At 37.0% G+C, this 15898-nt stretch overlaps 1 protein-coding gene across 1 annotated transcript; it reads right to left on the bottom strand.

The window, feature by feature from the left end:
- Positions 1 to 862: 862 nt before the first annotated feature.
- On the bottom strand, positions 863 to 12539 carry LOC104458642 (protein FAM122A). The gene is made up of 9 exons (XM_010086944.1): positions 12462 to 12539; positions 7676 to 7732; positions 5602 to 5645; positions 5468 to 5522; positions 4878 to 4970; positions 4238 to 4326; positions 3551 to 3615; positions 2401 to 2497; positions 863 to 1248 (listed from the first exon to the last, which is right to left on the bottom strand). Exons 1-9 carry the CDS (start codon positions 12477 to 12479, stop codon positions 1089 to 1091), a joined length of 678 nt encoding a protein of 225 aa, XP_010085246.1. The 5' UTR covers positions 12480 to 12539; the 3' UTR covers positions 863 to 1088.
- Positions 12540 to 15898: the final 3359 nt, after the last annotated feature.

Here is a 15898-nt window from a genome sequence, read left to right as displayed (position 1 = left end):
GATCAGGCTGCCTCAACTCACTGACTTTTCAAATACAGTACAAGAATACTGAAAAATTTCAGATTACCAAATTCTAGCTTCCAATCAGCATCTGAATTTTTCAACAGCAGAAATAACTGGATGCCATTGTTGAGGAAGTGACATCAGGAGACTAAACACAGATTAAACATGTTTGACCGCCTCGACCTGTAAAAAGGCATTCAAGATTCCTCACTGTATTTGTCCAACAAAATTCACATATGAGGATGAATACTGTCTGTTAAAATAATGCACTTCTGAAGTACTAAATACTAAAACCTCAGTATTTAATGTTTTGTTCCAAACATTATTACTATTTTTTCCCTATTAAAAGGCCTTTAACAGGACATCTACCACTCTAATACATCATCTAAATGGGGAAGAAAAAGAAAATAATACAAAAACCAGAATAATATTCCACACCTAATTTGGATTTAGTCACAACAGCAGTCATGATCATGAATAAAATACAACATAAAAATTTAAGTTGACAATTCACCAACTTGCTCTTTTGACATCTATTAGAACACAGAATTGATTAACTGCCAATCAGAATAGAACCCAAGAATGAATTTCCCCCTTATATTCGCCCTTTCATATGAAGAACAAAAAATATAAATATCTAACACTTGGGGAATAAAAATGAATTAGTAAGCTGCTTCATTAGCTTCAGACTGAGGACAAAGGTGGAAGTTTCTGTTACTACATAGGACCACTTTATATTAGCGAGGACACTGCCTGCTGGCTGTTGGAAAGCCAAGTCTTCCACGAGCAGAATGTACACACAGTTTTGTAACTTATGCCAACAAGACAATATAATTGTAAATCAACAGCTTGCTTACTGATGTTAGCTTCAAATATGTCTGCAATTCAAATGCTTACTGTATTTCAGTAAATGTCATACAAATCACTAGAAATGTGAATTCCTCCTCAAGGAACTATTCTGGAAGTTTTCTAGAAATAATGACATTTCTGGAAGTTCCTATGAGGAACAGAATCGGTTACACACAACAGAAAGTCTTACTGATATCCAGCCTGTTTCTTGGTGTCCATTAGCAGACTTCTGCTTCTCAATTAATAGGTAACTTAGCTGTGAGATCTACTGGTAAAAAAGGAGATCGGGAGTCAGAAAGTGAGACCGGAGAGTCTGTGTTGGTGCCGACTTCAGCTGGTGAGTCACAGGAAGAGCCTGCACTGCTTCTGTTGTCATCGAGAGCATGTGACGACAGACTGAAAACAGAGTAACATCCAGATAGAAGAAATTAGGTACTCTTTCTGATGTTTCAAATACTGTCTTCCATTCATTATAAAGCCATTTTAAAAACAAATTTACATCTTGGAAGGAACAGTAAGCCCTATGATTTGAAATAAATCTGCAACTACGCACCTTGCAGTGTGTAGCTGCAGATAACAGGTAACATTCTGCCCATTTCCTCCTTCAGCTCACCCAGAAATGGTGTACAGATAAGAAGCATCAGGCTGAGCAATTAATTGCAAGATTTACCCCACCTCCTACAAGGTTCTGGGCTAGCAAATATCCAGAGGCCTCTTTTGCCAGAAGAGCCGATGATAAACTGTACATACATCAGTTGTACCATTCACTACACATTTCACAGGACACAAAATTATAACTGTAGGTGACCTATCATCAGTGATAGCATCAAAGAGTTTTTTAAAATTACCACCTCCTAAACCAAGATGCAGCAACTGAACCGGCACTGCTAAGCCTACTGTGAAAAGGGTGTGCAAAAAACGTATGTTTTTAAAGTACCCTTAAATCATCTATTCTACTATTGCCACTGCAAAAGGCTCAAATGTTGTACACATCTACATACAGTAGCTGAGTGGCAAAAAGGACAGAAGTACTGTGAACAACCCTGTCTTGATAGCTGTGTGGGCACACCCTATGTATTACTAACCTCTTGAATAAAACACTAAATCAAAATCCCTTGCTATTTCAAGTCATTACAATCTTTAATGTAGTACTTTTTATCTGCTCCCATCAGGGAGGGTCAGACAGACTTATTTTCCTATGTGATTAAGAGCAAGAAAGGAAAAACAATGCCAATCCAGCCACAAGCATTAGCATTCACATTTGACTGCAACTTGAAAGTAGACTCCGAAAATTGCCAGCCATGAGGTATCTGTTCCTAAACATGCTCAGCTCCCAGATACATGAAGCATGTTAACAGTCACTCCGAGAAATTGTAAAGTTGTAGTGAATATTACTGTCTGTTCACTGTGATAATTTCAGTGCTTCAAAATTACAGGATGTCTGTATTAATTAAGAAAAAGCAATTTAAAGAATGATCATTGCTAGATGAAAAAAAGGACTTGTAGTGCTTCTGATTAAATCAACGCAGTCAACAGCACAGTATTTACCATTCCCCAAGGTCCGCCTGATGTGAAACTTCAGGGGTAAGCATGCTGGTAGATCCTTGGAATAATCTTTTTGGATGGTCTTCCATCTCTGTTACACCTTTGATAAGAGATAGGATTGATAAAAAATTACTACTCATTTAAACTAAAACCTACTTTCAGTGTACTTCTACAGAGCAAACAGAATAGAGCTTCAAACTTGTTACAACAGACTGAATGTTATTTATATGTAAAACACAGAAGTTCAATGCCGAAATTTTAAAGATTGTCTATTTCTTGGAAACATTTTCGTCCAAGCTTCTGGAAAGTTTAGTGAGTTATGAACTGAGGTTTAGCTATCAGATATTTATTCTTCAGTAGCAGAGAATAATCTTTTTGTTTCATTTTATTCAGCTATCAGTTCACTGACTAGCTCCACCAAAGCAGAGAAGCTGAGAATAAGGAAAGCTTGCTTTCCTCTTGCAATCAATAAAAACAAAGTCCAAGATTACCACTAAATTTATATATTGACTTTGGTGTCCAAATACACTAGAAGAAGAGAGGATAGATATATGCTTAAATAGACTATGATAGAATTCAGATAAAAGTATTTTAAAAGCTGTCTCAGAGCCAGAAGTGTTCTGTTACAAAGGTGAAGCATGAAGATACAAAACCAGGTGCAATAAAATAATCAGGAGTTAAACTTGAAGAAAAAATGCAGGAAGATAGAGAAACATTTCCCAGTAAAGCTGTAAGGTCTCTGCACTATTTTTTTTTTTTGTTTTGAAGGGCGATTTTAAATGTACAGTACCTGTGTGCTTCAGTTAGCTAAGACTCTCAAAATTTTCTATTTGTTAAGTTAAATATACCAATAGTTTTATTTCTTGTTTTGTTAAGCAGGCTACCTTAGTTTCTTATCAGATCTATATGACTACAGCAATGGAGAGGTATTAGAGCAGAACAACCATTAGTTTTATGGAATGGTAAAAACTAATTTAACAATTCCTCTGTTTAATCCCTATAAACAGCTCCATTTGCCATACCTGCAATACCTTTTATTTCTAGTCACCCTTTGAAGTATCAGGCAATTGAACAGAATTATGAAGAAAACTATATGAATTATTATAAAATTAATAAGTTTGCCTATTATATTAGCCAAAACCAAATACTGTACCTTTTCTTTTTATTGACCCGAGAACACTTGGTCGAATGCAGTTAATCGGACTCTGACTTCTCCTGCTAAAAGAAGGCATATGCTATACTGATATCACCATTAAAAAAGGAAGCCTGAAAACATGTAAAAAAATCAAAAGATATTCAGATAACACCCTCCTAAGTGGAAAACACTAAGAAAATAGACATAAAAACAGCTTATCCAAAATAAGTACTTTTTTTTTCTTAAGACCAGGAAGCATAGATGTTAACAGAAAAAGCTTAATCGCATTGTTTCAGAGCTGGGGCAGTCTAAAGCTCACATCTGGGCACTGACTAGATCTCAGTTGACAGGCAGTACTTTGCTGAACTGTTAGGGCCTAATAAAATTTAATTGTATGTCCACATCACTCAAAACAACATTCAATGCAACTAAAACCAGAATCAGTAACAAATCCTAAACCTGTTTTTTTGGGGTTTTTTTCCCCCGTAGAATTCAATTCAATGACTTAAGATATAATTAAGAGCAATAGAGAGTACAGATGCCATAAACCAGCCCTCTTTCCCAATATTATGACATGAGGATTTTAACAAATATTTTATACCATTGTAAAATCTGAAGTTTACATGAATATATAAAAATTGATTTCTAATCACAAATACAACATGTATATAACAAATTCTACTATTGATATGATCAGGTACTTACCTTGAAAATCGCCTTGTTGGACTCGGGCTAGGACTTGGAGGTAATCCACTGCTACTCACCAAACTTTGTAAAGATGGTGAGAAACATTGCTGAGAGTAAAACAGATGGTATTATTTATGTATAAACACCATATCACACTCATATGGTAACAACTGATCCTTATCACAAGTAAATAAGCAACCCACTATCAATTTAAGCAACAAGTCAATGTGGTTGGGTATACTGAGATAGACTTTTTGTTACCGAGAAAAAAAAAAAATTGGACAGATTGCATTTTCCTGCAGAATACATACAAGTTGACAAGGATTTATTTCACCATACTCTGGTTAAACAGACTATGATTCATGAAATAAGAATGTATGCCCCTTCCTCTTATTCCAAGAGGAAGGCAAATAAGGAATAAGGTTTATTAACCACAGATTAACAGTCAAACACTGCACAGAAATTCACATCCACAAGATGTCCAACTGCTAGCTGGTATTTTCTGGTTTGGGGCTTTAAGGGTTTTTTTAACTACTCTCTAGTTTTTTGTTTGCAGCTGAGGTAGAAAGGAGCAGGTGGCTTAATCTTTTGCTACTAATTTGGTTGAATTTATTTAGCACTACTCAAGATAAAATCATTATTACCACATTTTGCTCACCTTCCCTATTCCTCTGGTAGGCGAAGGAGCTGGAGAAACTGGGACAAAGTCTACTTGCTTTGGTGATGATGATTTTTCAAAATCATTGTCGCTCTGTAAATAGTACATATAATTAATCTTATGAGCAAGTACCTTAACATGAAAAGGACCAATTGGTGTGGAATTGAGTAAGATTCCAAAGTTATCCTCCATCATATTAATAATTTTTAGGTACCCATTTATGAGTTAAACTTAACAAAAAAAACAAACAAAACAAAACAAAAAAAAACCTGCCAAAACCCCCACCAAAACCAACAACCAAACCAAAAAGCCTTAAATGTTACATGGTGAGTACCAGAACACGGAAGAAAATTTGAACAGGCAGACATCCATGCTATTTTCTTTTGACATACCAGCCCAAGGAACCCACATGTATTCTCAAACAACTCATAATTCTATGCCTTGTTGGTGTGAAAAATTGCTGATCAAAAGCAGTGATATACTAACACCTTAATTGTAGGTCAAACTATAAAAGAAAATGTTGATATGAGAGAGTCTCTAGGGTCCTGATACTGATAATAGAAACACAAATTAAAGCATGAATGCATTACCAGGCTCAAGCTCTCCTCCCATGAGTGGCTCATCTGCATTGCTACTTGCACTTCTCTATAAAGAAGAAAAGAAATGTATTGTCCCAGGCCCAGAGAAGACTGCATTAAGTATTCCACTTTGCCTTAATGCTTACCTCTCACGTACTGTTTCTCTGTTCATCAAATTCATTCCTTCTTCCTAAAAAATTAGCAGATAAGAAATTAAGACCCAAAAAAAAAAAAAAAAAGCTTTGCTAAGGCAAATCAGAAAAGCTCATTTAATTTCACTTCAGTATGCAGAAAAAATAATTCAACTCAATTAAGCAACTATAACTTTAAGCTCTCACTACAGGAAAAGGGGAGAAGGGGAGAGATGGGAAAGAGATGCAGCAAGAGACACCATCACATCAGAAGTGCTCATGGGAGTTGGTTGTTTATCAAGCAGGTTTTTTATCTTCATTGCTATCCAAAAGGTAGCTACAAAACTGAACAATGATAATATGAACCAAAGGTTCTGCACATGCTAGAGTATCTTTGTGCAGTCCTGCATAATATTATTTCACTAAGTGGAAACTAGTACAGAAAATCATCAAAAGCATGGCTGGATTCTGACCTTATTCTATAGATTAGTGACTAACTAGACACTCATCAGCATTTCATTTGCAATGCAGTGCATTGTACACAATGACTTTGGGATTTGGTGGGTTTTTTTCCTAAAAGATCCATAAAATATTATTAAAATGGATTGAAGATGTAAAATTAAACTAAACATCAACACTAAATTAAAGTACAATCTTGACTCAATCTCCTCTTAGACAGACACCATTCCTTAAAACTAACTGAATACTGCCCAGTCTGTTGAGTAAATGAGTAGATTCCCTAATTCAGCCCAGTTCAAGAATAAAAGTTCAACTAAACACCTTCACAATCCTCATCATATGTGGGAAGAGCCTTACTAACATAGTTCAACTGTGTGATTATTTGCTAAGATCTGAAAGAGGTCAGAAGTCAATCACACAGGTTCCCATCTGTACCAGTAAGTATACAGGACATGGAATTTCAACTTGTGAATTTAATGATGAAACACAAATTAGAAAATGTAATTTTTCCCTTTAATAGATGTATGGAACAAGTATGAATGCATAAATATTTTCCAAAAAATTGAATTATCAAACCTTACTTCACATAATATAGCAGAGCCAGTTCATTCCCTTGCTCTCATTACATTTACATATTAATTGTAAGCTTTTTTATGTCGATAAAAACAGCTCTACAACTGACCTGTGTGCATCAGAGTCTCTTTATGTAAATTATCCACATAACGAAAGCAGTTATTTTCTTCAGGATTACTATGCATGTACTTCAACTATTTGAAGTGGGAAGCAGAAGTGCCTCCCATCACTTCAGACATCACAGCTCGAAAATGCTGTTCAAAGCATTAAATTGTTTTCTTAACTTTTCACCCTGTAAAAATCAAGCCTATCCATCAAAAACTGTCAAGCCAAAAAAAAAAATTAAAAAAAAAAAAAATCAAGCATCTTCAACTATTCTACTGTCAAAAGTCAACATATAAAATGGAGGAGCCACAAGAATTGGAGCTTGTTGGTTTTAAAACCCTGGTCTGTTGTCTGGTAGCAGTGCTATTTAAGCCTACTCAGATATTTGCCACACCTCCCTCCTCCCTTCCTAAGTGTTTGCTCTTGTGCCCTTCCCCCTCCACTCATGCTGTGACAGCACAAGTAGGGTGATCTGGATAGGAAAATTATACAGATGAAAAACAGCCCAGCCAGAAGAGTCCAAACTACTTTTTTTAGCCAGAGTGCTTCCTTATCCAGTTCATCTTTTGGCCGCACAAAAGTCTTGTGCCAACACAAATTAAGGAACACTTTGTTGTGTCCCTGAATATTTATGCTGGCACTATTGCCAAAAACTTGGTGAAACTTTACCCTAAGGGTTTACATTAAATGTTTTCTTTCTAAAAATGTCCATTTTAAGATTCCTCTTTTGCTCAAATCTTCTGAGATGCATTCTACTTCATGAAATTTGGAACTCTGCAGACAATATACTGTTTCTACTTTTGAAAACACCTTGAAATGGCAGACTGCTGCAGGCTCTGTAGTACAGCTTCAAAGTAAAATCTGTAGCATGTGAAGGATGTTACACTAACTGCAAAAAAACCCCCACCTATTAAAAAAAGAAAATTAAAAATAAATTAGAATCTCTGCTTACCTGTTTGATCTGATGAAGACGGCTGCTAGGAATACGGATAGGAGATGATGGCACAAACTGCAAAACAAAGCCACATACAACTGAAACACACTTACAAACTACAGGAGAAAGGAGAGAAAGGTTCAGGAATGTTAGTAACCACTCTACAGTGGCATTCCAAACTAAAAAATATATTTTTAAAAAACAACAAAACAACCCAGCATTCATAACATTCTCAGTATACACAAACTGCATTAATTACTTGCAAGAACTTATTAATATGTATTTCAATATTATACTGCTTTGTATGCTCACAGATGCTAATTGGTATCAGCCTGCCTTTCACTTCATTTCCAGGCAACTAGAATTCACAGCCTTCTCTACAGAATGAAGTTGTTTTTCACTAGCACACTGCCACCCTTAATATTTACAGTTGTGTAAATATTTTCATTTATGTGATCCAGAAGGCTCCCCAATAGTTCATTTAAAAACACAAAGCCAAAACCACACATTGTGCAAAAAGGTTTCTGGCTTGTTGCCTGCCTCTAAATGAGTACTCTGACAGGTGAAAAAATCAGCTATTAGAAGGCTAACAAAGAGCTAAATACCTTCTGTATGGTTTCTCAAGAGCTTCACCAATTCAGGTAAAATCAGAGGGGATGTCACTAAAAATAGTTTTCTGTTAATTCTGTAATTTTGCGTCAAGACCTCACTGGAATACTATGATCTAAAACTGCATACTCAAACCCAAATAATTAAAAATTATTATTCTCTCAAAATATCGTTTCATACATTTCCCATCCCTCAGAGGTTTGACCCTCAGCTGGCTTTCGTCAAAACCCATTCAGGGATAAAAAATTCAAAGCTAAAGCTTTGAACAAAGGTTTAACTTCTCTGTAAGCTGACAACGCCTCCAAAAAACAAGGTGCCTTTTTACAATGGATGTGTTCAGCAAGTAAGATCTGTATTATTACTACATGTTTATAGCCCTTATGCATTATGAGGCTTCATCATTTCACAAAACATTACTAGAGCTCTTCATTATGCTAACGTTGGAGAACTAACAAACATTCAGTTAACCATTTAACCACTGCACCGTCTTCTAATCAGTGCCATGGAGAATACAAAGATTTTGCTGTCTTACACAAAAGGTTATTGTAAGCTATCACAGACTATTAATGCTTCATATATCCAGAATCCTCCCTCTGAAAAAACCACAAACATCAAGACATCACACCCTTCTTCTCACAAAATATATCAGCCTGTCAGACTCACACAGAGGATGGCTAATATTTGTGCTAGAACTATAATGTCTTGCTTTGCTACTTCTTAAGTCCAGTTTAGGTCAGCCATACTATTATACTGGGCTCCCAAAAATCCTGTGCACCTAATAAAAATTCCTCTAAGCCGTACCAGCCAATGTGGACCTTGAGTTGACCTTGATTCTCACCCAGAGAAAATGATCTGGACAATAGTACATTCCTGCCTATTCACTCTGTCACTCCACAGTAGAAATCCATTTGTTCCACTCATTATATTCTAATTTTATGACTGTGATCCACATACTTTAAGGTTTGACATTAATAGAATATATACAAAACCAGTGGCTTGCAGTGTAAAATAAAAATTTGAAAAAGACAGTTCAGTGTTCCTCTGCAGGATCTAATGCACTAACTAAACCCACTGAGGATCCCGTATCTCATCTCCATCAAGTCAGATCCTTGCTTTGTCGATGCTTACAGCTCACTTTTTCCCCTGTTTGTAGTCCTTTGATTTAATTCTTGTGGGGAAAAAAAAAAAGCTTAGTCACTTTTAAAGGATACTTGCTAAAGCAGACTGAACCCATTTGTTAAAAATTATGCTACTCAAATCCCCAGTGATTTAGGTGAGTACAAAGCTTAATAAAAAAAAATCCCAAACTAATAGGCTATCACATGGAAGAGAGTACACCTTGCCCTTCCTCCCTTCTCCAGTATGTTAGATAATCTTTTTCACTGAAGGTAAAGTTTCAGAAGTGCCAGTCTGGCAGGCAGCACAGCCAAAGCAAGCAGTCACCTGCCTCAGCGCCTCTGCCCTTCCATTGCTGTCCCTGCAGTGCACCCTGTCTTTCTGCCAACACAAGCATTTGTGGGGCCACACTGAGAACTGTAACAGGGAACCTACCTGGCTTTTAAAAAAAAAAAAAAAAAATCAGCTTTTGCTGAAATAGTAATAAACATCTAACCACAGACTAAAATGCTTTGCTTAAACAACAAAACAAACCAAACACCTCAACCACACAAACAAAACAAAACCAAAAAACCCAAAACATGTACTCACTAGATGCCACTGGTATCTTCTAGAAGGAAATAAACAGTGGATACTGAGCCTAGTTGACCCTTTGACAATTACATGTAGTGTCAGAAAATTGCAGATCAAGACCCAGCCAAAATGGCATAGCTGCCCCTGTAGTCATCATTATAAAAGAGGTGGAGCCTGAGACTTGACTTGGAGAAGCTACTCAAAAAAAAAAAAAGAATCTTAGAATTCAGCCAAGCAACTGAGACAAGAGCCCTGAAGATGGAGCTAGATAGAGTATGATCTTCAGTTACGAGAGCATTTTAGAAACTCCCATTGTTCCCATGCCAGTGAACACAACACAGATTAGACAAGTACTAGTCAATTTTTTTCCACAAAGTTTAACAAAACCACAAAATTTTAGCTGCATTTATAATACTAAATTAGCAAAGTTTCACTTACTGAATCTTTTCACCCTTTTTATTAGATCTTACACTGCAATAAAACCTTAATTAGTTTTCCTAAATACAAAAAAGTGGGTTTTGAAGTACACTTTACCACCTACCTATTTTAAAAATTAATTTACCAAAGCAGATGTCATCTAGCTCCTTAGAATATCTCTAACATCATAAAACTACACCTACTTCTTTGTTATAGTAAGAATATCAGGTGAGGTTTCTTAGGGTCCTTACTGCTGAAAGTTTAACTATTTTCACAAAATCATTTATCTATGGATGAGCCTGGTTTAAGACAACAAAAGAATGAGATAATGACTAAGTTCCTTTTCAGTACCATCCTCCCTGCCATCTTCAACAAAACAATAAACCAGACCGTAATTCAAAGAAATATTTCAAAGCAGACAAGGCACTGATCTAGCAGTCAATGGAGCACTTGATTTTTAGCATAAATAAAATTTCAACTGTATTTTGTCAGCACCTGGTCAGCTGGGAGTGAAGAAGAAAGTTAACCTTCAGGATGCTTTTTAATAACCTTGAGGTGAGGTGAAGAGTTAAGAACATCATCCCATGAAGATGGGAACACTGGTTCAGTCCTGAAGACTGCAACATCTATTAGGACAGCCAGAAGAGCTAACCCATTGGTGAACTAGCTCCTGCTTCCCCTGAAGCTCCAAGCAATGAACCCTAAATTAGCAGCTTTCTTTCCCAACAATTGAGTATCTTCAAGAAGTAAACACAATAAGCCAAGCTTTCACCTTTGTTTGTTTCTCCTTTGGTTTGACCACAAACATAAAAAAATTTACCCTGAGCTGTCACCCTAAATATATATAGGAAGAAAGAGATTGTTGTTTAAGAAATCTTTACCATAATATGTTCTACTGGGGTTTATATCCTAGCAGGAGAAAGGCTTTTCTACCAATCTTCCTAGACTTTTACATAAGTATGCCAGCTCGGTTACAGATGCAAACCTCTGCTGTCCTGATTTTAAAACAGAATTTTAGCTAAGGGGCATCAGTCAAGAAAATAGGAGAGTAGTATTCTTCAGCCATTAACATGGGGCTAAAATTATTTCTAAAGCATCTTCAGAAGGTGACTAAGAAAAACAGGATAATTGCTGTTAGGATCACAGGAACTTTGTTTCCCATACTTAACAGAAAATTGATACTACTCCCCTTGATCCCAGCATAGCTTATTTTTTCTGAACATTAATAATCAACTGAACGCAGCTGGATGTTATCCTGTGTCTATCTGTTTCTTAAGGCTGTCGTAGGGGGAAAAGTTACATTTCTGGTTACACATGAAAGTCTGACCAAAAATTCCTCTTTGTCAGAGGAAATAACTACCCCATGTACCCTGACCCCTTAAGGGTTAGGAAACCATGCTGTCTATGTGATCCTGTACAGGTGTTCTAAATCAGTTAAAGTCACACCCTTCTACCAGTTTGTACAAACACAAGATATGCAGCATCTTCTCTGGGTTGAAGCACCATGGGTTTAGATTAATATTTTAAAAATTCAGATTTGGGGAGCTGTAATAACACAAGTCTGACAAAAGCTGAAATCACAAATGCACATCTAAGAGATATGGAATCATTCATTCTGGAAGTCTCAAGACCCACGTTCTGTCACCGAGTTCTATCTCGTTATATCAGTTGTTGATTACAGATTACAACAGTCTATTCTGTCATTACTATATTAAAGACAATTTAAGATCAGAACATCACTGTCAGTTTTTTTTTTAGACATCAGACATGATTAGCACATTGATTACCGAACAACAACACACGTACAGAACTACTTTTCCTTGTGAACTACCTTTCTTACTCTATCTTAGAACATCTGCTTGCATTTTCTAAACAAAGTTATGATCGCAATGAAATATAAGTACTCTCTAAGGCCAAGTGGTCTATAAATAACATCTCACTGTAGCTATAGCGTATTAATGTCACAATCTAGAGCTTGTTTTGGAAAATACATGGTTATTAGTTTCACAGACTACAATCTCATCTTCTTTAATCCTGTTTGCACACTTCTGCTTTGGACCTAATGCAGTTGGTCTAATAGTTTTCTTACCAGACTATGACGATTCATAACCGTGGTACTGTTCCTGCGGGTTCGCAAAACGTTAGCCTGGAACACCTGTGAGTTATCGCTGTGAAAAGAAACACTTGTCAAATGCAAAAGCCATTTCCTTCCTATCAAAAAGTACTTCTTAATACAAGCTCAGTTTCAAATGCTCTGACAGCTATAATTTCAAGACAAAGCACTGGAAAGACAGGTATGTAAGGATTCTTTGAGCTTGCTGGCAGAGAGTGGAAACCAAATTGCTCTTCCCCCAACTCCCAGATTCTTCAATCAATGATTTTAATTAATCATACAGCATCTTCAGAATAACTGAAAGATTCTTAAGACTGCTCATTTCTGTGGGAATTTATTATGTTTGGAATGGCTGCAGCTTGCACGTGGCTTTGAATGCCATTCAACAGAACAAATTTATAAATGGCACATAACCAGTAACTGAAAACAGCTTCAATGCCAAAGATAAATTAGAATTTAAAAAATACTGTATCTTGATAAATCTTATCACTACAAACATTTAATAAGTTTTGAACTTTTTTCCAGGAAAGGTTAAATTAAACACACAGTAAAACCAGTTTGTAAAACCCTGGGACTTTTGACCAGTCACACTTCTAACCAGGAAGCGGCACATCCATTTAAATAACGCAGTATTAGTTACTTCATATAAAATGAGCTTCTTTCTCAAGGCAACTTTAGTTCTACTGATTCCCAAAGCACGTTTCACTGGTCATCACTAGTATTATCAAGAGCCGTTGATCAGCACTTAATGAATTTGACTGAAGAAATTAAGTCTTATGGTCACTAGAATAAAAATTCTGAGCCACAATCCTACAATCCCCATGCCTAAAAATCACCGACGAACTGCACAGGCAAACAGATCCAAACGTAAGACTGTAATTAGATCCAAATTACAAGTAGTCACTGGGTTGTATCTTTTAGTTTCAGCCGCTAATCTGGGATGAACACTACACATGTACCATTTCTTAAAACTAACCTGACCAATAGTATTGCCTTTTTCTAAAGGCTGATAATCATAATGCACTTTCAAGACACTATCAGAATCCTCCAGTTTAAAATGCACCAGTTAGACACAAATTTCAGATTATTTATTCTTTTATATAGAGCTAAATAAAAGCTAAGGTGATACTGTGAAATAAAAGCTATTAGCAATTGGCATAAGCACTGTGCTTTTCACCAGGAAGAATGCACTGACTCTCCAAAACATCAATTACAAATGACCAGATATCATTTACAATTTTCAAAGAAGCTTCACTTAGTTTCCACTCACAAGAGATCAAACAGTTGCCATTTGATAGGAGGTGGAACAGGAGAAATTTAAGGGATCTATGACATGACAGGACATTTAGAGAAGAGATTTACTGGCTGAGGCCAAGAGCTACACTTCTTTTTAGTGTAAGTGTACTGGTTAGTGTGAAAACATAACACAAAAAATACATCCTGACAGCCAGGGTTTGAATGGAAAAAACAGGCTGGAATGACTCTGTAACACATTACCCTAGGTTGAGTCCAATATTCAGTGCTAACTAGGAGAGAAGAAAAACCCTACAATATCCTTATCTTTAATCTCCCTTGCAAAAACACCAGAACTGGTCAGATTTCATACTTACCTTTCACAGAAAGTTCTTACAGTTCCCATTAAAAACCAATTTTATTTGTCATGAAAACAAGAATTAAAAGTTATGTAATCTAAAATATTCCACTTAAAAATGTCTCTGGCTCTATGGTAACTCGTTCTCCAAGCTCTTTGCTATATCTGTTAATGAAGAAGTCAAAACAGGAGGCAGAGTAGAAAAAGCAAGCTGTTCAAGAGCAAGAGCTTTTGTTTCAGTTTACCCAACAAAGCCATTCTGGGAAAGACTGAAGTTTCTTGCCAAGAGCTGCAATCTTGCAAAAACAGTATTCTGCTGGAAAATTCCTAACTAACAGGCAAGCCACTGCAACTACCTCAAATTAGTTCAATGGCATTTCAGTTTAATTTGTGTAAACACCTAACTTATAGTGTATGCAAGAGCTCAGGCTTACCCTTCTACCTGTCCAAATGCTGAATAAATAATTTATTTACAGCATGGTTATGGGATGCTTTTGTTTTTTTTTTTTTTAAATAGGCAAGGGTCTCACAGTTTGTAAGAAACAACTTATAAAAGGCTGAGGTTAAAAACATCTCATCTCAGTTACACAATTAGTTTACCTGCTCAGGAATCTCCCTGAGGAACAACTGCCATTCGCAATATTTGTATACTGCATGGAGATGTAAACTGACGGTTGTTTCATTACGATTATGTGAAAGAATCAAAATTATGTTTGCTTTACATTAAATCATCACTGAATAGACAAGAATTAGAACTTCCTTTGAACTGTAAGGTGCTGTTCATCGTTTTGGTACAAAAGATTTAGATTTGTTCGTCCCTTGATATGTAGTTCCTTACAGAAACACAAAGTTTAAGAAAAAAAATACAGTAAGTACTTATCATGTATTATACTGTCTTTTATAAAGTTTATTGTCAATATGTTCTCCCAAACTGCAGACATATTACTAGTAGCAGCACATGGAGCACCCTGAAGTTTGATGGTAGCTGTAGCTGATGGGGGCATCTCTCAACTTCAAAGCAGCCCAGAAGAGGCAAGAAATAACACTTTGCATTATAAACTTACCCAAAACACAGAACTATACAAGCGACCATGCAAATCTGAGAGCTTTCACCGCACCCTTGCGTGGGATTGCCACTGTCTCTGCCCCGTCAGCTGAAGAGAGCCAGACCTGGAACACAGGGCAAACACCCACCCCCCTGCAAATGCCACCTGTCACAGGCTGCGGCAATAGCAAAGCAAAATTGCCTGCACAACGCCTTGTGTTTCTCCCACTATTACACACCAACAAAACCAGTAGCATCCAGAAAAACTCTAGTAAACTGACACATTGTTTCGCACTAAACTTAAAACTCGTGTATCCTTCAAGCTCCCAGGAAACAATGTTCTCCACCAAATTTCTCGATTGTTCTGAAAACATCTAGTGTTGTAACCATACACAGTGCAGTAATTTTTTTTTTTTTTGGCAAAACTTGAACCATTACAGAAATCAGAGATCTCTATCTGTCATGACGCCCACAACCTTCACACTCTGCTCTGCGTGTTTCTCAGCCGCACAACACAGATCAGATCGATATGCAAAGTGTTTGAATAACACTACAGCAGCTCTACCCGGCCTCTCCTGCACCGCTCCGCAACTCAGAGGGACTCTTGCCCCCATCCCTCCCCGTCGGGACCCCGCGTTTCCCCACGCGCCCGAGGCGCCCCGAACATCACCATCGCTCTGCGCGGCGGGACGGGCGGCGAGGCACCAACTCGCCTCCCGGTCGGGCCTGGACAAACACGGAGCAACCCCCGGGGCCACAACGCGGCTGGGCCACGGG

Source organism: Pterocles gutturalis, unplaced genomic scaffold (assembly GCF_000699245.1).
Source record: "Pterocles gutturalis isolate BGI_N339 unplaced genomic scaffold, ASM69924v1 scaffold33111, whole genome shotgun sequence".
NCBI classification, from domain to species: domain Eukaryota; kingdom Metazoa; phylum Chordata; class Aves; order Pterocliformes; family Pteroclidae; genus Pterocles; species Pterocles gutturalis.
Note: the sequence above shows the minus strand (reverse complement) of the source record. Positions and strands in the feature narration are given on the sequence as shown.